At 46.0% G+C, this 25,232-nt stretch overlaps 1 protein-coding gene across 1 annotated transcript in view; it reads right to left on the bottom strand.

Annotated features, from left to right (window-relative positions):
• Window positions 1-25,232, bottom strand: part of BARD1 (BRCA1 associated RING domain 1) — a 454,311-nt gene that overhangs the window by 387,241 nt on the left and 41,838 nt on the right. The window contains exon 3 of the mRNA XM_069225636.1: window positions 2,145-2,296. Coding sequence (XP_069081737.1) covers window positions 2,145-2,296 — 152 coding nt within the window. The remainder of the gene's footprint in view (window positions 1-2,144; window positions 2,297-25,232) is intronic.

Here is a 25,232-nt window from a genome sequence, read left to right as displayed (position 1 = left end):
ATTATCCATCCTGCAAGGGCAACATCCAGTCACCGAGAACAGACAGGATCTGGGCTAGCATGAGCATTTTTAATTTGTCCTTCCGCAAATGGTATTCAGAGACAGATGGTCCAACATAGGCCAGAGGATAAGCCCTGTTTGGGAACCAGGGGATAGTGGGAGTAACAACCATCTCATCCTCCAAATCTGGTAGCCTTTCAACAACACTTTTGGAGAAAAATGCCCACATCTTTTGCAGAGGAGCGGACCCGTACTGGTTTGAAATTCGCTCTGAAGATGGGGAAACATTTTGCCAAGCAGACAGAAAAAGAGGGGCAGAGCCATGTCAAACAATTTGTAAGACCAATCTGTTAGAGGTGATGCATAGCCCCCCCAGATGAAATGATGGATCCTGACACCCATTGTGTGTGGGCGCACCACTAAAAGTAAACTAAGGTGATTGGGTGGCTGTTGCAGCTGTGTAGGAAGAGCCAGAGGATTTATGTCCCTACTAGTCCATGTGCTGTCTGCCAGACCCCCATCCACAGCCTCAAAAGGTCTGGGATGACTGATGCACTGGTTCAGGAGACTATTCCTGTCTACATACCAGCAGCCTGGAATTGCCTCTGAACTTGTTTGAACTGTTTAGCAGGGGTCAATGGGTCTAAGGAAAGTTTGTCTTCTCACTGAAAAAGCATAGTCCATCAAACAGCATATCCATGAAGACGGCCTGTACACCATCGGAAAACCCTATGGAAAGCAACCATGTGTGTCAAAGAATAACAACTCGAGTGTTGGCTGCCCTCCCTGAGCAAACATCATAATCTAGAATGGTACGTATAACATATGTGGCAGAGTGTTGTCCGTCATGAACTGCCTGGGTAAAAAAAAGGCCATAAGGTCTTACGGGGCTGCCAGCAAGATCTCGCTGCCCATGTCCCACAAGGCATACCTGTAGCAACTCACACGCAAAAAGTTTTTATTGACAGCAACACCAGATTGACAAAGAAAAACATACACTTGCCAAACCCCGCAGTCCTCTTAGGTTCTCTATCTGAAGGACTGGTTGGAAATGCGCTCGGAGTCACATTACTGGCTGAGGCCTGAATAAGAAAGCTCTCTGAATTAGGATGTTTGGGTCGCCAGGAGCCAGTCTGTGATGCATAGCTGCATTCCTATATAGAGGAGGGCAGCAACAGGGCTTCAGCCAAATGGCCAACAAGGTATCTGTAAAGGCCTCATTAAAAGGGAGCAAGGGCTCAGACGTAAAGTAGGATATAGCCTAGTGGATGCTGTGGTTAGATCAAGTAAAAGTTTGGAGATAGTGGAACAGGTTTTGAATTTTCCACCAAAATGTTTAAGATGTTTGCTACCAAACTGTACAACCAGATGGTTGTGTACCGCCACTGATACTTGGAGATTATTCTCAACACCCCAGCGGATCCATCACTATTCAAAAGTCTCTTCACCAGCGTTTGATGACAAATGGCATGTGGTATGTATTCAAAGTGGGCTCAAAACAAGAAAGGAATACAAGGACGCATAAATGAGGGTTTACTAAATAAATTATCTCAGAACCCAAATAATTGTTGTCCAAATGCAAATGTTTGAATACGGTTGAAAAGTAGGCTAAACACCGGCCAGCATGAGTAAATTCATAACTAATGCGTGTAGTGATACTAACATAGAAAAACCGAGCTGGGAGGAGATAAACTCTGCAGAATTGAGAACTATTCTTCATATGCCATCAACAATAACTTGTATGCGTCTTTTTATTTTGCTCACCACAAAAAGAGTGCGAATTGTAACAGCTCTCGTAGTTTAGTTTCCCAGTGGAGTTTAAAACACAGTTTCTAATCCAAAGCGATTTTAAATTATTCAATGTGCCTAATTTCATAAATTCCAAGTAGCGTTCAAAATTACAACCAAACTTGTAATAGTGCTATATGACTTTGATGTTAATGGGAAAACAAGTGTGGTTTGGAATTGAGATTCACATTGAAGGTTTCAGTATCAATAATACCAAAATATCGAAAAGCACAGACTTACACACTGAAGGTGTCAGTATAAGCTTTTAAAGTTAGGAGTAGAGAGGTATTAGTTAGACATTGCACAACACAGGAAATTGGGTATTCTGTTAGACATTTTCCAATATTATCACTTACCATCAGGCTTGTGGGAACCATCAAGCACCTTGTGAAGTTTACTACAAAGCTGAATCATATTGGCCAACTGCCGGTTGATCTGCACATCTTTCACCCAGGCTGGAGTTTGGCACACAGGACATTCACTGCCAATGGATGAGCCCACACATTTTCTGTGGGGTGGAAAGGGAAATAATTGCATTATCTTCAAAAACAAACTACACAAGCTTACAAGTGCATGCAAGGACACTTGGGACTCTATAAAACAGACTAACCAAGCATTCAATAGGGTGACACCTCTGACGAGGGCGCACGCAAGCAAACACACACAGACACACACACACACACACCAAGTTAAGTAAAAGTTAAGTGAAAGAAATACGTGCACAATCTAAGGCACACTCAAGAAAACCCAGGCCCACTCATTATGTTCATACATTTTCTTCACATGAGTACTCCAGAGACATTTAAGGCATGGCTTTCAGGGGTCCCCCTGATAGATACGGCAATGGCAAAGTGGGCTCTGGCCAAGGGCCCCAGCCTTTCAGGGGTCCCCCTGATAGATACGCTTTATTCTCCATACAGTTCTGCCCTGATGACCTGGAATGATATTTAAAGATAGATTATTTAAAATGCAATTTTTCTTTAATTTATTTAAATACAGGTAATGTCTGGAAATCTATCACAGACATTTTGCTGATAAACATGTTTATGTTTTTCAACACCATTCAACATCTATAAAAAAAGAATTCCTTTTAGATCAAAATAGGACATCACATGTGAGAAATGGAAGTGAGTCACGGAGATTATGTGCAATAATAGTGAGCTGCTACTATATTCCAAATTTGAAAACAAACATCACTATCCAAGAAAATTAGATGGAAACACATTTAGAATTTAGACCAGAGTCCCTTTGCAGTATCAGCGACCTGGAGAAAAAGGACATGCAAAAGCTGAAATCCGATCATAAATTCAAGGTTGTTTCGAAAAGGGGCCCCTAAAATATCTTTGGCCCACGGCCCCCAAAATCCTTAAGATGTCCCTGGAACACTATAGCCTTACTGCAAGGAGACTTTACAGCATCGGCCAAACTAATGACGTAAACTCTTATACACAAATGCTACAGGGGGGGCTGTCATCCACAGTAAGTTGAAACTGTGGAAAGAGCTGCTGTGTTCTATAAATTTTTATGATTGATAAAAAACTTACTTTGCTGAAGAGGATAGATGTCATTCCTCCCATCTAATTGCAACCAGGGAGAGGAACATTCCACATCGCATAGTCACCACAATCATGGATGAGATTTGTACCCGAGTGATTCCGCTGAACTCAAGCAAGAGTGGTAGAGATTGCCTTGCCATGCAGTATGGAATGAAAAAGTGCACCCTGCTTGTGTGTTGATTTTAATAGGTTGCGGAACAGTATTATGTAAATCAATTAAATGTCTTTATTTGCATATCTATATTTGGAAGAAGACAGTGTGCGTTCTCTACTACTAGGTGCAGCATCTTTTTTAAGTAAATCTTGTTCATTAACCAGTGATCTTAAGTAGCATTTAACCTCTTAGCTGCTGGGCCTTTTCCCCCCCCAGTGCTGAGCCCTTTTTTGGCTATTTGGGGTAGTTCGCGCTTAGGCCTTCATAACTTTTTGTCCACATAAGCTATCCACGCCAAATTTGCGTCCTTTTTTTCCAACATCCTAGGGATTCTAATGGTACCCAGGGTTTGTGGTTTCCCCTAGAGGAGACCAAGAAAATAGCCAAAATACAGTGAAAAATTAGTTTTTTCCAAAAAATGGGAAAAAAGGGCTGCCGAAGAAGGCTTGTGGTTTTTTCCCTGAAAATGCCATCAAAAAGGGTTTCTGGTGCTGAAATCACTATCTTCCCACCTTTCAGGAACGGGCAGACTTGAATCAGAAAACCACATTTTCCAACACAAATTTGGCATTTTACTGGGACATACCCCATTTTTACTATTTTTGGTGCTTTCAACCTCCTTCCAGTTAGTGACAGGAATGGGTGTGAAACCAATGCTGGATCCCGGAAAGCTAAACATTTCTGAAAACTAGACAAAATTCTGAATTCAGCAAGGGGTCATTTGTGTAGATCCTACAAGGTTTTCCTACAGAAAATAACAGCTGAAATAAGAAAATATTGAAATTGAGCTGAAAACAACAGCCATTTTTCTTTATGTTTTACTCTGTAACTTTTTCCTGCGATGTCAGATTTCTGAAAGCAATATACCGTTTTGTCTGCTGGACTCTTCTGGTTGTGGGGTATAAAGGGCTTGTAGGTTCATCAAGAACCCTAGGTACTCAGAGCCAATAAATGAGCTGCACCCTGCAGTTGGTTTTCATTCTGGGTATACAGCAATTCATTTGCTGAAATATGAAGAGTGAAAAAGAGGTATCAAGAAAACCTTTGCATTTCCAAAATGGGATCAAGATAAGGTTTTGAGGAGCAGTGGTTATTTGCACATCTCTGAATTCCGAGGTGCCCATACTAGCATGTGAATTGCAGGGCATTTCTCAAATAGACGTCTTTTTTACACACTCTCTTATATTTGGAAGGAAAAAATGTAGAGAAAGATAAGGGGCAATAACACTTGTTTTGCTATTCTATGTTCCCCCAAGTCTCCCGATAAAAATGATACCTCACTTGTGTGGGTAGGCCTAGTGCCCGCGACAGGAAATGCCCCAAAACACAACATGGACACATCCCATTTTTTGATAAAAAACACAGCTGTTTTTTGCAAAGTGCCTACCTGTAGATTTTGGCCTCTAACTCAGCCGGCACCTAGGGAAACCTACCAAACCTGTGCATTTTCTAAAACTAGAGACCCAGGGGAATCCAAGATGGGGTGACTTGTGGGGCTCTGACCAGGTTCTGTTACCCAGAATCCTTTGCAAACCTCAAAAAGTGGCTAAAAAAACAAGTTTTCCTTACATTTCGGTGGCAGAAAGTTCTGGAATCTGAGAGGAGCCACAAATTTCCTTCCACCCAGCGTTCCCCCAAGTCTCCCCATAAAAATGATACCTCACTTGTGTGGGTAGGCCTATCGCCCGCGACAGGAAATGCCCCAAAACACAACGTGGACACATCCCATTTTTTGACAAAATACAGAGCTGTTTTTTGCAAAGTGCCTACCTGTAGATTTTGGCCTCTAGCTCAGCCGGCACATAGGGAAACCTACCAAACCTGTGCATTTTTGAAAACTAGAGACCTAGGGGAATCGAAGATGGGGTGACTCGTGGGGCTCTGACCAGGTTCTGTTACCCAGAATCCTTTGCAAACCTCAAAAAGTGGCTAAAAAAACAAGTTTTCCTCACATTTCGGTGACAGAAAGTTCTGGAATCTGAGAGGAGCCACAAATTTCCTTCCACCCAGCGTTCCCCCAAGTCTCCCGATAAATATGATACCTCACTTGTGTGGTTAGGCCTGGTTCCCGCGACAGGAATAGATCACACAACGGTCAATGTTGGTCCTTACGTGAGGCAGCTGTTGACCCTGGGGTGATCCATTCCTGACACAGGCACTAGGTGTAGGCACTCAAGTGGGGTAGTGTTTTTATCAGGACAGATGAGGAGTCACTGGGTGGTAGGAATGTTGTGGATCCCAGCATATTCCTGTAGTTTGTGTGACAGAAATGTGAGAAAAATTTAGTTTTTTTCCAACATTTCAGCTTTGCAGGGTATTCTGGGTAAGAAAACTTTGGGGAATACACACAAGTCACACCTCTGTGGACTCCCCCGAATGTGTAGTTTCCAGAAATGTTTGGGTTTAGTGTGTTTCTCTATATGGCCGCCGAGTCCAGGACCAAAAACACAGGTGCCTGCCTTACAAAACCAGTTTGTTTTGCCATAGATAATTTTGATGTCTCCACAATATGATTTGGGTGGTGGAATTTGGGGCTGAACTAAATTGGGGAGCTCCCAAGATCAAGATATATATATATATATATATATATATATATATATATATATATATATATCTCTCTCTCTCTCTCTCTCTCTCTCTCTCTCTCTCTCTCTCTCTCTCCTGCTCTCTCCTGCTCTCTGGGTTGGCCTAACCCACTATTACCCAGTTGCACGAACAGCTTGCGAAGGGACAACAGGACTGTCCTCATCACCTCCCTCATAATGTACTGGAAGAGGAGTTATCGAATGGGACTCCTCTGACTGAAAAATCACTCCCACAGTCTGCGCCATTGTCCTAGCCCTCAGATGCTGTCTCAGTATCTGATGTCTCAGTCTCTGATCCTATGTCAGAGCGGTCCTCTATAACCCGAGTGCAGGCAGCAGTCATCCATCAAGATGCCATCTCTGCTATTGGCTAAACTGTTGCTCTAAAACACTAGCCTACGTAGACAGTCACAAAATCGATGGTGTGTGTGAGATACGTACAACAGTAGAGGCCACCTTACCTGCGCTTCTTCCCTCAATCAGCACGTACTTTCAAGACACTCAAAAAACACCTTGTCACATACCATTCGTCACAGACTTTAGCACCTCCTGCGCCCAGTCCAACAATTATTATTGGTGCTCCCACTCCCTCCTCCTCGGATTCTCTCATTACCACCCAGCAAAAGTGCCCTTCATCTCTCCATAGCCGCCCTCCACCCTACACATACATTTCATTGGTATTATAGCGCAGGTAATGGCTGACTTTACTAATGTACCCAGCTATTTACATAAAATACAGATTTGGTCTTTGCAGTAGGCATATAAACCTTCTGCGCTTCTTTATGGCACTAAAACTGCCACTAGACAAGTCGGACCCTTTTCCCCCCAGGGAAACCACACACATATTGACAAAAGTGATATATATATGACAGGCAACCAACTGAAACTCAAACAAAACCAAAATAATCCTCTTTGGCCCACACAAAAACACCTGGGACCCCTCATGGTGGCCCACCACGCTAGGCCCTGCACCCACCCCCACCAACCACGCACGCAACCTCAGCATCATCCTAGACTCCTCCCTCTCGATGACCCAACAAATCAACGCGCTCACCTCCTCATGCTTCAACACACTCCGTATACTGAAAAACATTCAAATGGATCCCCACAGAGACCAGAAAAACTGTCACTCACGCACTCATCAGCAGCAGGCTTGATTACGGAAACGCCCTCTACGCCGGCACCACTCTAAAACTCAAGCGCAAACTACACGCATCCAGAACTCAGCAGCACGACTCATCCTCGACCTCCCCCGACACGATCACATCTCTCCACACCTCAAATCCCTCCACTGGCTCCCCATTGACAAAAGGATCACCTTCAAGATCCTCATCCTCGCACACAAATCACTCCACAACACAGGCCCTGCCTACCTCAACAAGAGTCACCTTGCACACCCCCACACGAAACGTCCGCTCAGCTGACCTCTCTCGCGCCTCTGTCCCCGCATCAAACACACCACCAACGGGGGTAGATCCTTCTCCTACCTTGCACCCAAAACCTGGAACGCCCTCACAACCCACCTTCGCAAGACCCAAAACCTACTTCTTTTCAGGAAGGGCCTCAAAACCTGGCTTTTCGAACAGTGAACCTCCCAGCCCCTTTCCCTCCCCCCAGCGCCTTGAGACCCTCACGGGTGAGTAGCGCGCTTAACAAATCTCTTTGATTGATATATATAGATCTACCTCTATATCTATCTACATAGATAGATCTATAGATATATCCATGTACATAGATATATCTATAGATATATCCATGTACATAGATATATCTATCTACATAGATAGATATATATATATATATATATATATATATATATATATATATATATATAGATCTATATATAGATCTATTTTTTTTAGTTGTTGTATGGTTTCCTTGGGGACCAAAACGGCCCCCAGGGAAACCCTACAACATCTAAAAAATAAATATTGCCCCCACAGGGGGTCACCCAGCCCACGGGCGACCCCCTGTCATTTTATTTTATTTTTTATTTTTTTATTTTATTTTTGGGGGAAAAAAAAAAAATCCCCTCCCCCCCCCCGGGGGGCACCTACCTTTTTTTTAAATAAAAAATATGCCTGGGGGGGAGGGGCGGCCCGTTTTCCGTGGGGGCCGCCCCCCCAAAGTGAAATCCCTGGCGTCTAGTGGTGTTTCCTGTTTCCTGGCCCCCGATCGCAGCTGTGCTGCGATCGGGGGCCAGGAAACACTTTCAGAAGGCCTCGTAAGAAAGGGGAGAGTCTCCCCTTTCTTACGAGGCCTTTTGAAAGTGTTTCCTGGCCCCCGATCACAGCACAGCTGCGACCGGGGGCCAAGAAACACTTTCAGGAAGGCCTCGTAAGAAAGGGGAGAGTCTCCCCCTGTGCTGTGCTGCGATCGGGGGCCAGGAAACACTTTCAGGAAGGCCTCGTAAGAAAGGGGAGACTCTCCCCTTTTTACGAGGCCTTCCCGAACGTGGGGAAGGCAGTTTTCCCCATCGAAGCAGGAAGCGGCCACAAGGCTGCTTCCTGCTTCGATGGGGAAAACAACTTTGTAACGTCAGCGCGCCTCGCACCGCGCTGACGTCAAAAAGGGGCGGTGGGGGGCGGGGGAGAGACACGGAAGCTTCCGTGTCTCCCAGGAAAAGTTTTAAAAAAAAAAAAATCCTCGGGTGCAACGCACCCGAGGATTTATTAACACCCTCCCTGGTGTCGGCCACTGGTCGTGTCCCGCACCAGGGAGGTAGTGCGGGCGTTGGCCAGTGGCCGTCGCCCGCATTTAAGGGGTTAAGCACTGAACTTGCAACTCACCGAAGAATAATGACCGATTAGGATTTCGGCAGACGGGTTACTCCGTCACAACGGTGACCGATATCCCGTCCTGCGAAATATAGATCCCACTGTTTCCTATGGGATTTATATTTCGGCAGTCAGAATATCCGTCACCGTTGGGAAGGAGTAACCCGTCCGCCAAAATCTAAATCAAGCCCTAAGTCTAAGCAATATGTTGCTACAGATGGGAGAGGTTAATTTCTGAAATGTACTGATGTGGCTGTGCATTAGCACTTCAATAATGCAAAGTGTTCCAGAAGCACGCTCAAGTTGCAGCTCTGCAGCGGTTAAAATGTTCAGAGGAAGACTATGCAACATACACTGTAGTGAATGCCACAGAGCACAGACAAACAGAATGTAGAAAAGTGCCACTGTTGGCAAGGTTACTTTTTGCCTAGTATTGATGTCAACTTTGATTGAAAGTGTCTGGGATTCTCCTAACCAGGCCCCAGCACCAGTGTTCTTTCCCAAAAACTGTACCTTTGTTTCCACAATAGGCACAACCCTGGCACACAGTTAAGTCCCTTGTAAAAGGTACCTATGGCACCAAGGGCCCTGTGGCCAGGGAGGGTCTCTAAGGGTAGTAGCATGTATTATGCCACCCTAGGGGACCCCTCACCAAGCATATGTACACTGCCTTGCAGCTTGTGTGTGCTGGTGGGGAGAAAAGGACAAATTTGACATGGCACCCCCTGTGGCATAGGTAAGTCACCCCTCTAGCAGGCCTTACAACCCTAAGGCAGGGTTAACTATACCACAGGTGAGGGCACAGCTGCAAGGGCAATATGCCCCTACAGTGTCTAAGTACATTCTTAGACATTGTAAGTGCAGTGTAGCCATATTGAGTATATGGTCTGGGAGTTTGTCATTACGAACTCCACACCTCAATAATGGCTTCACTGAATACTAGGAAGTGTAGTATCAAACTTCTCAGCACAATAAACCCACACTGATACCAGTGTGGGATTTATTAAAAAAATGACACAGAGGGCATCTTAGAGATGCCCCCTGGATGTTAGCCAAACTTCTGGTGTAGGACTGACCGGTCTGTGCCAGTCTGCCACTTTCAGACAAGTTTCTGGCCACATGGTGTGAGTGCCTTTGTGCACTCTGTGGTCAGAAACAAAGCCTGTCCTGGGTGGAGGTGCTTCACACCTCCCCCCTACAGGAACTGTAACACTCGGTGGTGAGCCTCAAAGACTCAATCCTTGGATTACAGTGCCCCAGGGGGCACTACAGCTAATTGACCTGCACCCCCACCCCTCCCCAACCCCCACCAGACAAAGCTCCACTTTTGGCAGCAAGTCCGGCAGGAAAATTAGGAAAAGCAGGGAGGAGTGACCACCCCAGACAGGACCACCCCTAAGGCTTCCAGAGCTGAGGTGACCACACTCACTGCAGAATCCTCCATCTTGGTTTGGAGGACAGGGACCAATAGGATTAGGTTTGTGCCCCCTTCCCCAAAGGAAGGGGGCACAAGGAGGGAGTAGCCACCCACAGGTACAGTAGTCATTGGTACTCCCCTCTGATCCGTAGAGCGGCACTAAATCTAAAATTCAAGGGCCTCCCTGAACCAAGCTCACCAGATTCCTGGTGACCTGACAAGAAGAAGAAGAACTGCTTAGCCGAAACCCCCAGTAGAGAAGAAGGAAGACAACTGCTTTGGTCCCAGCCCTACCGGCCTGTCTCCTACTTCAAAGAACCTGCAAAAGACCAGTGATGAGTCCAGTGGGACCAGCGTCCTCTGCCCAACTACAGAGGACTGCCCTGCACCCAAACAGACCAAGAACTCCAGAGGACAGCGGCTCTGTCTAAGCAAAACCAACAACCACGGACTCCCACCTCACTCCGGATGAGCGAATCCTGACCCCTGTGCACCCGACGCCCACGACCCATGTCCAGGTGGTCCACCCAGCAAGAGAGGGTCCCCAGGCGAGCAAGTGCCAACTCTGGGCTGACCTCTCCACCCCTCCACGACAATGCCTGCAGAGGGAATCCTGAAGAGCCCCCTGACCGCGATGCTCTGGACGAAGATATCAGACACACTGCACGCGCAGCCCCCAGGCCTTGGAGTAACAGACACCAGGTGCAGCTACGTTCAGCAGGCGGCTCTCCTCCCTGGCCGAACAGTGGTGTGCCCGAGACACGCCTCGGGGTCTCCTCATAGACCAGTACTAGAAGCCCGACGTCCTGTTTGCACTCTGCCGCCCCTATGCCGCTGAGGGTGTGTGATTGGTGCCTACCTGCGGCTCCTCCAGTGCACTCCAAGCCACAGGCTGGCCTGATTCCAAGTACCCCCTGTCTCCCATAGGAGCCCATGTTAAAATTGCTCATCTTTGACCTCTGCACCCGGCCGGCCCCGTGTTGCTGGTGGTGGGTGTTTGGGGATAACTTGAACCCCAGCAGGTGGACTTCCTAAAACCTTGAAACTGAAACTGTAAGTATTGTACTTACCTGTAAAACAATCTAACCTTTCTTCCCCCCAGGAACTGTTTCTGAAAACTGCAGTGTCCATTTTTAAAACAGATTTTTGCCAATATTTCAAGAACTGTATAACTTACCGATTTCAAACAAAGTAATGTTGATACACGTGTGAAATACAAATTTATTGAAGTACTTACCTGCAACTTGAATCTTGTGGTTCTAAAACTAATGAAAATATATTTTTGCTATATAAAAACCATTGGTCTGGAGTTAAGTCATTAGTGGTGTGCTTTTTCTATTGTCTGCGTGTGTACAACAAATGCTTTGCACTACCCTCTGGTAAGCCTAACTGCTCGACCACACTACCACAAAAGAGAACATTACTATTATCTACCTTAGCCTCTTTTAAGCCTCTGGGGAACCCCTGGACTCTATGCACACTATATCTCCTTTTGGTATAGTATATGCAGAGCCAGCTTCCTACTTTGGTGGATCAACGGCGGGGTCCACGACATTGCATTTGCTGGACTACTCAGCCAATACCTGATCACACAACTAAATTGCTAAATTGCCTTTAGAAAACAGATTTTTTAATTTGGCATATTTTCTTTAAAAAAATTAAAGTCCTGCTAGGGCCTTGGTTAAGTCCCCTTAGCATCTCTTTTTATATTTAAAGGTTAATTTTAAGGTAGGGTTTAGTTACTAGAAGTAGTTTTTAGTTTCTAAAAAGTAATCACAACTTTTAGTAACATAGTGAGCAGCTCAGAGGAAATAGTGGTGGAACTCAACCTCACCACTTACCTCCATCTATGGATGGCAGGGTAAGGTCCCTATGTAAGCTGAAAAAGATTAAAACAGGTTCCAACCCTACCAAGGTCAGGCTCCAGGGGCTCTTGGCAGAGTACTACCGGGACCACCCTCCTGAGGAAGAAGAACTACACTCAGACAGGGAAGATGTTAGCGATGAGGAGGATGACCTCCCCCCACCTTACCTAATTAGGGAGACCAAGATCCCAAGATCCCTGTCTCCAAGGACAGAACTCACTGGATTTGGATCTTCCACAAGGGAGCCCAGCTCCTCTGGGAACATTGGGGGCAGCCTCAATGAAGAGGATATCCTTTTAGCAAGGATGGCCAAAAGATTAGCTTTGGAGCAGCAACTCCTGGCTATATAAAGGAAGAGAGCATAAATGGGCTTAACACCCATTAATGCTGGCAGCAATATAAATAGGGTCAGGGAGAATACCGACATCCTAAAAACCCCCAAAAGGGATTGTCTCAAAATATGAAGAGGGCCATGATATCACCAAGTGGTTCACAGCTTTTGAGAGGGCTTGTGCAACCAGAAAGTTAAACAGATCTCACTGGGGCGCTCTCCTTTGGGAACTCTTCACTGGTAAGTGTAGGGATAGACTCCTCACACTCTGGTAAAGATGCAGAATCCTATGACCAAATGAAGGCTACCCTGATTGAGGGCTTTGGATTCTTCACTGAGGAGTACAGAATTAGGTTCAGGGGGGACTCACAAAACCTCGAGCCAGTCCTGGGTTGATTTTGTAGACTACTTAGTGAAAACACTAGATAGTTGGATAACTGGCAGTGGAGTGTATGACTATGATGGGTTCTATAATTTGTTTACGAAGGAACACCTGCTAAGTAACTGCTTCAATGACAAGTTGCATCAATATCTGGTAGACCTAGGTCCAATTTCCCCCCAGGAATTGGGAAAGAAGGCAGACTATTGGGTCAAGACTAGGTTGACCATGACTTCCACAGGGGGTGACCAAAAGAAAGGGGTCACAAAGCCTCCCCAGGGGAAGGGTGGTGAGACACCTACGGACAAAAACAAAGAGTCTTCTCAAGGGCCCCAAAACCCTACTCAGGAGGGTGGGCCCCAAACCTCTTCACAGTCCACAAATGGGTAAAAGCTTTGATCCCAAGAAGGCCTGGTGTCACAACTGTAAACAGCATGGACACCAAACTGGAGGCATGGCTGGTCCCAAGAAAAATCCCACTAGCACTACTCCAGTTAGTACTGGAATAGCCAGTCTACAGGTGGGATCAATGGTGTGCCCAGAGCAAATCAGGTTTTACACTGAAGCTACTCTAGTCTCAGAGGAGAGGGGTAGATATAACCACACCGGCTGCCAGGCTGCCTAACATGCAAAAATTCAGGCAGCAACTCTTAATCAATAGGACAAAAATAGAAGCCCTGAGGGATACAGGTACCAGTGTCACCATGGTGACAGGGAAACTGTTTTCCCCAGGACAGTAATTGGCTGGACAAACATATCCTGTTGCCAATGCTGACAATGTGACTAAAGTCCATCCCATGGCTATGGCGACTTTAGAATGGGGAGGGACTACTGGTCTGGAACAGGTAGTGGTCTCCCCTGCAATTCCAGTGGAATGCTTGCTAGGGAATGATCTGGAGTCCTCAACTTGGGCTGAGGTACAGCTCAAAAACCATGCAGCCATGCATGGATTCCCTGAACTTCTGTGTGTGAAAACCAGAGCACAGAGCACAGCACAGGGTGAAAAAGAAGTGTTGGAGCCTAGAATAGTGGCCCAACCTTCCAAGATAAAAGTTAAAAGGACTGGGGGCCCAGCCTCTGAACAGCAAAAGAAACAAGACCTCTCTTCCCAGGAAGATGTCTTATCCCCTAAGGGGACTGAGTCCATGGAGCTGGAACCTTATCAGGTAGAGCTCTTGGGCCCAAGGAGACCCACAAGGGAACAGCTGTGCCAGGGACAAAAAACGTGTGCCACTCTTGAAGGCCTGAGACAGCAAGCTGCTGGACAAGAGAAGGGAGATGTCAGAGGCTCCTACAGGGTCTAATGGAAGGATGGACTACTTTACACTGAGGCTAGAGATGCCAAACCTGGTGCCACTAGCAGAGTGGTAATGCCTCGAGAGTTTATCCTCACCTTGGCCCATGACATCCCCTTAGCTGGGCATTTGAGACAGACCAAAACGTGGAACAGATTTGTAAACCACTTTTATTGGCTCAATATGTCCCAGAAAGTGAAGGAGTTTGGTAGCTCCTGTGTCACCTGTCAAGCCAGTGGCAAGAAAGGCGACCATTCAAAGAGCCCCTCACTCCACTTCCTGTGGTGGGGGTTCCCTTTGAAAAGGTTGGTGTGGACATTGTGGGTCTAGTTGAACCACCCACAGCCTCGGGGAACCAGTACATATTGGTAGTAGTGGATCATGCTACCAGATACCGTGAAGCAATTCCCCTTAGGCCTACTTCAGCCCCTGCAGTAGCCAAGGCCCTGATTGGTATTTTTACCAGAGTGGGTTTCCCTAAGGAGGTGGCTTCTGACAGAGATAAGAACTTTATGTTAGCTTCCCTGAAACACATGTGGAATGAGTGTGGGGTGACTTACAAATTCACCATACCATCCACAAAGCAATGGACATGTTGAGAGATTCAACAAGCACTGAAGGGCATGATCATGAGGCTTCCTGAAAAACTCAAAAGGAGATGGAATGTCCTCCTGCCATACCTGTTTTTTGCCTACAGAGAGATGCCAAAGAAGAGAATAGGGTTTTCCTCCTTTGAGCTTCTGTTTGGCCATCCTGTAAGGAGACCACTGGCACGAGTTAAGGAAGGCTGGGAGAGACCTCTCCATGAGCCTAAACAAGATGTGGTGGACTATGTGCTTGGCCTCCACTCTAGGATGCTGAGTACATGGAAAAGGTATCCAAAAACCTTAAGGCCAGCCAACAACTCCAGAAGTTGTGGTACAACCAAAAGACTGCAATGGTTGAATTCCAGCCCGGGCAGAAAGTCTGGGTTCTGGAGCCTGTGGCTCCCAGGGCACTTCAGGACAGATGGAGTGGCCCTTATCCAGTCCTGGAAAAGAAGGGTCCGGTCACTTACTTAGTTGACCTGGGCACTAGCAGGACCCCCAAGAGGGTGATCCATGTTAACCGCCTGAAACTCTACAATGATAGGGCAGACATAACCATGCTGATGGTTACTGATGAGGATCAGGAGGCAGAGAGTGACCCTCTCCCTGACCTCCTCTCAACTGACCCTAAGGATGGGACAGTGGATGGAGCTGCCTATTCAGACACCCTCTCTGCCCAACAGCAAGCTACCTGCACGCAAGTCCTACAGCAGTATGCTGAGCTCCTCTCTTTGTCCCCTGGTCAGACACACCTTTGTACCCATGAAGTGGACACAGGAGACAGTCTACCTGTCAAAAACAAAATATATAGACAGTATGACCAAGTCAAAGTGAGCATCAAAGTGGAAGTGCACAAGATGCTGGAGTTAGGGGTACTAGAGCACTCTGACAGTCCCAGGGATAGCACAGTGGTCTTGGTCCCCAAACCTCATACCAAAGATGGCAAGAGAGAAATGAGGTTCTGTGTGGACTACAGAGGGCTCAACTCTGTCACCAAGACAGATGCTCACCCCATGCCCCTCACCAAGCACACGTACACTGCCTTGCAGCTTATGTGTGCTAGTGGGGAGAAAAGGACAAAGTCGACATGGCTCCCTTCCCAGGGTGCCATGCCCACAAACCACTGCCTGTGGCATAGGTAAGTCACCCCTGTAGCAGGCCTTACGGCCCTAAGGTAGGGTTCACTATACCACAGGTGACGGCATAGCTGCATGAGCAATATGCCCCAAAAGTTCCATTCTTAGACATTGTAAGTGCAGTGTAGCCATATTGAGTATATGGTCTAGAGGTTTGCCATTACGAACTCCACAGCTCCATAATGATTTCACTGAATACTGGGAAGTTTAGTATCAAACTTCTCAGCACAATATACCCACATTGATGCCAGTGTGGGATTTATTTAAAAAATGCACACAGAGGGCATCTTAGAGATGCACCCTGGATGTTAGCCAAACTGCTAGTGTAGAACTGACCGGTCTGTGCCAGCCTGCCACTTTCAGGCAAGATTCTGGCCACATGGGGCGAGTGCCTTTGTGCACTCTGTGGTCAGAAACAAAGCCGGCCCTGGGTGGAGGTGCTTCACACCTCCCCCTACAGGAACTGTAACACCTAGGGGTGAGCCTCAAAGCTCAAGCCCCGCATCACAATGCCCCAGGGCAATCCAGCTAGTGGAGCTGGATAGCTCTGGACAAGGCCCACTTTTGGCTGCAAGTCCGGTGGGAAAATTAGGGAAAACAGGGAGGAATGACCACCCCAGCCAGGACCACCGTTAAGGTGTCCAGGGCTGAGGTGACCCACTCCCTGCAGAATTCCCCATCTTGGTTTGGAGCACAGAGACCAACAGGATTAGGTTTGTGCCCCCTTCCCCAAAAGGAGTGGGCACAAGGAGGGTGTTGCCACCCACAGGGACAGTAGCCACTGGCTACTGCCCTCTGACCCCTAAAACGCCCCTAAATCTAGGATTTAAGAGCCTCCCTGAATCCAGCTCACCAGATTGTGGAAACCTGACAAGAAGGACTGCTTAGCTGAAACCCCCAGCAGAGAAAAAGGAAGACAACAACTGCTTTGGTCCCAATCCTACCTGCCTGTCTCCTGCTTCAAAGCACCTGCAAAGGACCAGTGATCTCTGCCCAATTCCAGAGGACTGCCCTGCACCCAAAAGGACCAAGAACTCCAGAGGACAGCGGCTCTGTCTAAGAAAAACCAACAACCAAGGACTCCCATCTAACTCCAGGTGCGTGAGTCCTGACCCCTGTGCACAGACACCCATGGCCTATATCCAGGTGGTCCACCCAGCAAGAGAGGGTCCCCAGGCGACTGCAAGCAAGTGCCCACCCTGGGTTGACCTCTCCACCCCTCCACGACGCCGCCTGCAGGGGGAATTCTGAGGACCCCCCTGACCGTGAAGCTCCGGACGAAGATATCTGATGCCTAAAGACACCCCTACCCCCGGACCTCCCCTGCAGCCTCTGAGTGACACGTGGGGTCTCCTCATAGACCAGTATTGGAAACGTGACGTCCTGTTTGCACCTGGCTGCCCCTGTGGTGCTGAGGATGTGTGATTGGTGGCTACTTGTGGCCCCTCCAGTGCTCCTTAAATCCCCTCTGGTCTGCCCTCCGAGCCGCGTGTACTTACCTGCAAGCAGGCCTGATTCCGAGTACCCACTGTCTCCCATAGGAGCCCAAATTAAAATTGCTCATCTTTGACCTCTGCACCTGGCCGGCCCCATGTTGCTGGTGGTGGGTTTTTGTGGTAAACTTGAACCCCAAACAGTGGATTTCCTAAAACCTGGAGACTGAAACTGTAAGTGTTGTTCTTAACTGTAAAACAACCTAACTTTTCTTCCCCCCAGGAACTGTTTCTGAAAATTGCAGTGTCCTTTTTTTAAACAGATTTTTGCCAGTATTTCAAGATTTAGATAACTTACTGATTTCATACAAAGTACTGTTAATACGTGTGTGAAATACAAATCTATTGAAGTACTTACCTGCAACTTGAATCTTGTGGTTCTAAAGCTAAATTAAGAAAATATATTTTTGCTATATAAAAAACATTGGTCTGGAGTTAAGTCATTAGTGCTGTGCTTCTTCTATTGTCTGTGTGTACAACAAATGCATTGCACTACCCTCTGATAAGCCTAAGGGCTCAACCACACTACCACAAAGAGAGTATTAGTATTATATACTTTATCCTCTGTTAAGCCTCTGGGGAACCCCTGGACTCTGTGCACACTATACCTCATTTTGATATGGTACAAACAAAGCCACTTCCTACACAGAACTTTCAAAATAGCCAACGGTTGACACGTGGAATGAGAATCTCCTTTCTTTTTCCTCAAAGAAAGCCAAAGAATCGTTAGGATTCCCAGAAACAAAAAAGTGTTAACACCTAATTACAGGCATGCACATGCAAGCATTTGAGGAGATATAATGCAGCTTGTGAGCAAATTATGCCGCCTTTTGAAGGCGAATATCTGAAATTGGGGGTCAACAATGCCCCACTAGGTAATCACTTAGTATGATACATGAAATAATTAGTGTGAGTGCAGAAGCATTACCAATATTACTCAGAGTATTATTAACATTTAAAAAGAAAACAAATAGTGACTTTATGTAATTAATCATACATATAAATAAATACACACACAAACATTTTAGAAATTATTTTGCACATTTAAACAATCACTTGTAAGAATATAAGAGAAAAGTGCTCAATGCAGTTGATGACAGTGAATATTCTGACAATAAACCAATTGGATAAAAGCAAAGTGTTACAAAATCATGAAAGACCCAGCGCTAGATCAATTTAAGCAATCCAAGAATTAATCTTCTGTCAGTTGTGTAACATTTCATTGCGCATGGTCATAGTAGCTGGAATGACGGGTTGTCATCAGGACGAAAGGAGCATAAGTAGGACCCGATTCCCAATGCAAAGCTAGATGAGGTCAAGAAAAAAGAGCACGGTTGCAGACAGTATGTGATTAGAATAGGTCTCACAAAGAAATATTACTTAAGAAAATAAAGACCTTTATCGCAAAAGGGCGACGGGTTTTGCGACCCGGACAACGGAAGTTAGTGGCAAGAGTAATTATTCTCTAATAGTAAGGGAGTATCTCAGTAGAGTACACTCATTGTCCTAGTAACCGCAGCAGTTTCAGGAGAGGCACAGCAAAATGTTAGTGATCTTTGGCACTTTTACCTAACAAACTCTTTTTTGATGCCTACTGTCTTAGGCAACATGGCGAATACGCTTTACGGTCTGCCCCAAAAGCCATTCTGAAATTCTGTAAAACAGCATTCCCACCTTAACCGTTTCTCACACTGTGAGAGATAGAGGGCAGGTTGTGCATGAATCTAAGCTGGCAAGAAGATACCTTTCTTTTTTCCAGCACTTAACCCTTTATGGATTCATCTGCTCTGAATTAGAATTGCAATCCATATACAAATCAATGAGGGTAAGATCGGGTTTCAACCTATTTGAAAAAGCTTTTTCAGAATTATCTACCATCTCTGGGCTCTCTTTTGATCTGGCTATCCAGGCTTCATTTCAGAGTGATGGAGTACAGTGTCCAACATGTACCAAAAACGCCAATATTATTTGGTTGTGCCTCTGCAAGAAGGGAAACGTTTTTCCCAATTACACATGCAGAGTGAGCATCACTTGCTATAGTATCCACGTGTCCACTTTGGCATGAGGCAAAATAAAATCTATCTAGTGACACCCAGGCCTTTCTACTTTCTTCAGAAGGGATGAACTCTGACCTGTCTAAGGAATAGTGTGGTACATTTTTCTGGTGTCCCTGAAGACACTTAGAACTAGAAAGAGCTTTTAAAACTAGTGTAGGCCTTTACAAAAAATATTAACTGAACAAATGTATAAGATAGCTAAACACTTTGGAAAAGCGATGGCTATGAGAGTATATTGCATGAAACAATATTAGAGGCACCATTGTGAATGGGTGTAAAAGGGTCACACACGTTTAGAGGGAACTCTACAATCCACACTTTGGATCCATTTTGAGCAGTGCGGTGAGTGATACACAAGCAGCCATTTGCGAAACGTTTCATAATTGTTTCAGAAATCAAAGCCGATCCATTTGCCTGCAATTGAAACTGGGACATTACTGCGAAGAGCACCATCAGAAAAGGATATTTCAACCCACATACTGGTGGTTGCCACAAATTATTAAGTATTTGATACAGCACAACAGGTACCAGAGGTAATCTCCTTTCTTTACAGCAAATGTAATTCTGAGCTGGGAAAGAGCGCCCTCACCGTTTCCCTCATCAGTAATTTCTGGTGCATATAGAATCGGACATACTGCTGTTTTACTTATCCAGAAGGTCCTTGTGCGTGAATTATGTGACCCATTCTGGAGCTAGCAGACATATTATTATAAATGTAGTTCTTCTCGGCCTGGTTTCTAGTCAAGGAATCAGAAATAATGGGTAGAATAAATAGTGTTACTGACTAGGAAATCGAAATCACTTCCTCAAGTCTTCCTTGCGGACAGTACCAACTGAGAGAAGCTTAGAAATTAGCAGTTTCTATCTGTGTGAAAGAGGTCTGCATACTCAAAAGACTTTCTGAATCGGTTCTGCAATGACTTAATATTCGAGCGAGGCAAGCTTCCATTTGCTTCTCAGTGTCTGTCAGGTTGCTGGAAAAAGATTTGTGATCACTTCCGGAACGTGCTGGGTTATGATGTAAATTTCTTGGACAGCGGTTCAGATTTATAAAGTTTGGCATTTTAAAGAAAACCGACAGAGGCTGAACAACATGTTTGTGATGGAGGACACTGCAGACAAGATAGATACTGCAGAATATCATTATTGATTCCTCTTTGATTATGCACATCTTATTACAGATTATGCTATGGCATGCACAGGGCTGCCGGTCCACCTTGGGGGCTCCACACGGAGGGACTGCAAAACAGATTCTTTTGCATTGAATTTCAAAGCGTCATAGATGGATACTGTAATCTGAACTGGGGCTCCACAACAACGAAGGGCAATGAGTGGGAGGCATTTTAAAGAGTATTGGGGGGGGGGGGGTGTTAGTAAAAAACTATTTTATAGGACATTGGTTGAGGGCTGACAACCCTGATCCAAGAAAAGGAGGTGACTCACATTCAGACTAGAGTAGCAACTGACCCGACTGCTGAGGTGCAGTCTGTGTGAGCCCAGCTAACACTTGTAGACAAGTGTGACACTCTAGACACTCTCACATTGAAAGACTACATAGAGAGGAAGATAAATCCGGTAGAATATTAGCCTGGCTGCTGAATAGGGAATGCCTACATACCAAGAATCAGATGCTGTGAACATCTGAGGCAGCCATGATTTCCAACCAAACTGGTATATTACTTGAGCAACACAGACACCTTGAGCAGGTATACACAAGTCCCCTGCTACAAAATGATGTTGATAAGGAGAATTTCCTGGACTCAGTACACCTCCCGAAATTAGATAGAGACCACTTAGAAATGTTAGAGGCAGACACTGCACAAGAGGAAATACCTGAGGCCCTAAAGGAGCTTCCGCTGTATAGGTCTCGGGGATTGGACGGCTTACCGTCTGAACTCTATCAGTCATATGGGACCCTTCTGGCTGATGAGCTTCTGGAAGTCTACCCAGAGGTGAAAAACCTAGGTGCCCTACCAAAGTCTATGAGGGAGGCTGTCAGTCATGATTCTGAAACCGGGTAGATACTCCGCAATGTCTGGTTCATACCAGCCTCTCTCTAGGAGTAACACAGATATTAAACTCCTGGCAAAGGTATTGGCCATCAGCCTGAAGCAGGTTGTGGGCACACTCGTAAAAATAGACCAGTGCGGATTTATACCACAGAGGAGTAGGTTCATGAATGTTAGGAGAATTAACCATGTCATACACAAGACACATAATATGGAGGCATTGGGAGCATTGGTGGCACTAGCCATAGAGAAAACATCTGATACAGTTAGCTGGGATTATATGTTCGGGGTATTGAAGTGGATGGGCTTTAGACCAGAATTTATAGGTTGGGTGTGCCACTTATATACAGCACCCACAGCCCAAGTGCGACTGGGAGAAATAGTGTCAACTGCCTTGCCTATCGAAAATGGAATCCATCAGGAGCACCCTTTGCAGCCAATCTTATTCGCACGTATAATGGAACTCCTGGCAATAACTCTGCGCAGGGTCTATGAACATTTGGGATACAAGATGGGGGATGTGCAGCAGTGTCCTGATATGGTGATGACATTCTCTTATAGCAAAGACTCTCAGAACTACTTGCTGGCTTTGTTTGACAACCTAGCTATGTTTGGAAATAGTACCATACTGCGGGTAAACAAAGACAAGACGGTACAACAACATGACCTCAACATAGGCAGGATCCTGCAAGGCTTACATGAATCCATAGACTTCTAGACAACTGTTTCGCTCTCCCTGGCTGGCTGCATCGCAGTCACAAAGATGATCTTTCTGTCAAGATGCCTTTGTCATTTACAGAATGAGTTATGTACAGTCCCCCGAAACACATTTAAGACTCTGAACACACTAAGAACTACAACGGTACGGGCGGGGGAAAAAGGACTGAATTAAAACTGGAGACTGCTTCACCTACTGAGATAACGGTTTCTGAGGATCTTGCGGGTCCCCAGACTGGTTCAATACTGGAGTTGGTGGCTGAACATGACTCTAAGTGACCACACTACACCTAGCCCAACTTTTGGGTGAAAAAGTTTCCAAGTTTCAAGTTCATTGAGTTTACCAGGGCTTGTTCACGGTTGAGCGAAATGGTTTGATTTGCTATACCTTGTAAAATCTCCAGAACCCTTTGGTGGATCCTTTTCGTTTTGGTGTCTAAAAATACTAAAAGCACAGTGTGTTTTTATACATTTGTGTCGGTTTTCTTGAGTGTCTTGTTGATTTCTTCTTCAATTGTTTGATACTGTTTAGATTCTTTAAAAGTGTTCTTTTGTGTAAGCCTTGCTGCTCAGAACCACAGCTACCCAAGGCTGAGCTAAAGGTTTGACAAACGGAACCTACTGGCCCTAATGTGGTTGGTGAGTGTATTACATGGTGAAGTCGCACAACCACACCATATGATACACACAATTTCCTCATAAGGGCCACTAGGATGACTTAGGCCCAATCAATCCTGATCTACTTGAAAATTTGGGGCAGGAGTGGTATCGGTAGGAATACACAGGAGTTCCAAATTCCACTGAAGGCGGAATGAATCTCTGAACCAGGGGCACCTTGGAAACTCCAATGCTCAGAATTGCTGACATCCCACATTCTTGGTGGTGAAGAACAGATCAAATCAATGTTATTCCCATTCATGGTAGAGACATTGCCCCACCGCCAGATGTAAATGCCACTCATGATCCAACAGGTTCACCACCAGGAAGATTTGTTGATGGTCCAGCCATTTACAAAGGTGGAGTGAGGTCTGGCACAGGGTCAAAGACCCCACCCCACCCTGGTTGTTGCAGTACTACATTGCAGTGGTGTTGCCCGTCAGCACATTTACCATCCTCTCCTTGATAGATGGATTGTTGGCTTTGATGCCAAGTAGATGGCCCTAAGCTCTAGATAGTTGCTATGGAGTCAAGGACTCTGCCAGAGATGACAGCACTCTGATCTTCACTTCTCCTAGATTGCCACCCCAACCAAGAAGCGATGCATTGGTCACCATTGTCAGCTCTGGGTGGTCACTTAATTGCGGTCCAGTAACCACCACTTCAAATCTTTTGAAGTATCCTCTAAAGTAAACATAGTTGGAGAGATCCACTTGATGTTGGTCTCATTGGTCTTCAGGCCATTTGCAAAGCTCGATTATGCCACTTGGCATGCTCGACCAACAGGATGCAGGAGGCCATCAGTCCCAGCAGTCTCACTGCAATCCAGGACTGAGGCTGAAAGATCAGTATCATGGCCTGAATGTCCTGGACTCTCTTTCCTGGTAGAAAGGCAAAAAAAAAAAAAAATGAATTTGCAGAATGGGTCTGATAAAGAAGAGGAGTGTTTGAGAAAGAATCAGGTGTGACCGGCACTTTGATAGTGAATTCCAAAGAAAACAGGAGGTTTGCCGTAGTATGGAGGTGGTTGAGGACTGCCTGGGGCCAGTCCACTCACAATAGCCAGTTGTCAAATTAAGGGGGAGACTGATCAAAGGGAAGCACAGAAAACCCAAAATGCTCCTGTTCAACTGCAAACCACTAGTTGTGCCAAGCATCCCAAAGGTCCAATGCTGCCATCCAGTTTCCAAGGTGGAGGGCAGACAAGACCTGGCCCAGTGAGAGCATTCTGATTTTCCTTTTTGGAGGTAGGCTTTGAGAGGACGCAGGTCTAAAATAGGCTGAAGACCTCCATCCTTCCTGGGCACCACAAAGTAGTGTGAATAGCAACTTTGTTTTCTTCTGGTGCAGGCACCCCTTTAATAGCCCCCTTGAGCAAATGTTTACAATTTCTTCTGCAGAATGGAAAGACGGTCCTCCATCTGTCGTTGGGCAGACAATCGAAGGTGCTCCAGTTTGGAAAGAAGGGTAGGCCACACCCCTTCCAAACAATTTGCAGGATCCCCCTGTTGGATGTTATGGACTACTAACATGGAAAAAATGATCACATACTGCCTCAAACACGATGGCTGTGCTCCTCTAAGGGAATGCAAAAAGAGCTTGGGAGGTGGGGCTGCTGGGGCGGTAGTTGGCTGAGGGGGTCCCCATTGACCGTCAAAGCATGAGCGGTGGGCACCATGGCCGCAACAGCAAAACTCATTGGAAACATGCTGGGGTTGGATTGGCTGACTGTATGGGACACTTCTGCAGAAAACACAAAAAGATGCTAGGGCTGATGTGGCTAGCGAGGTGGGGCAGATCAGCCCAGGAAGAACGCCATAGCCCTGCTCCAAATGAACCGCTTGACAGGAGAGTCCAGTCAAATGGCATGTCCATGAGGGACAATTGGACAATGCCTGAAAAACCAGCAGACTGCAGCCAAGTGTGGCGGGGAATGGAGACAATTGCCTGCTCAATACAATCAGTGGTGTTCATGTCAGAACGAATAGTGAACTTGGCCGTGTCACAACCAACCTGTATGGCCTGGGCGAGGACCAGTTGGAGCTCATCAAAGAGAACTAGAGCCACCAAGTCCCAATTGGAGTGAGACTAGTACCCAAACAGGCAGCCGGCATTCCCAGACTGGAGCACCAAGCTCATGGATGAAAAGACTCTCTTCCCAAAAGTTTCTACTGGTTTCAACTATCAGTGAGAGTAACTTGAACGGTGGGGGGATTGGTTTTCTTGCACGCTTATGTACCACCAAGCTTTTAGGTGAGGGTTGCGGAGATAAAAATGGTGGGTTGCCCAGGGCAGATGGTTGACTAGGGTGCCAGGGCAATATATGGCTCATTCCCCCATAAAGGTGTTCACAAAATCCTTGTTAAAAGACAAGAGAAGCTTAGTAGTTGTCCGGTCTTGCTGAAAAATTTCAGTTTCTACATCGGTCT

The sequence above is a fragment of the Pleurodeles waltl genome, chromosome 3_1, assembly GCF_031143425.1.
Source record: "Pleurodeles waltl isolate 20211129_DDA chromosome 3_1, aPleWal1.hap1.20221129, whole genome shotgun sequence".
Taxonomy (NCBI): domain Eukaryota; kingdom Metazoa; phylum Chordata; class Amphibia; order Caudata; family Salamandridae; genus Pleurodeles; species Pleurodeles waltl.
The sequence above is the reverse complement of the archived record's forward strand: the minus strand, read 5'-3'. Positions and strand labels throughout refer to the sequence as shown.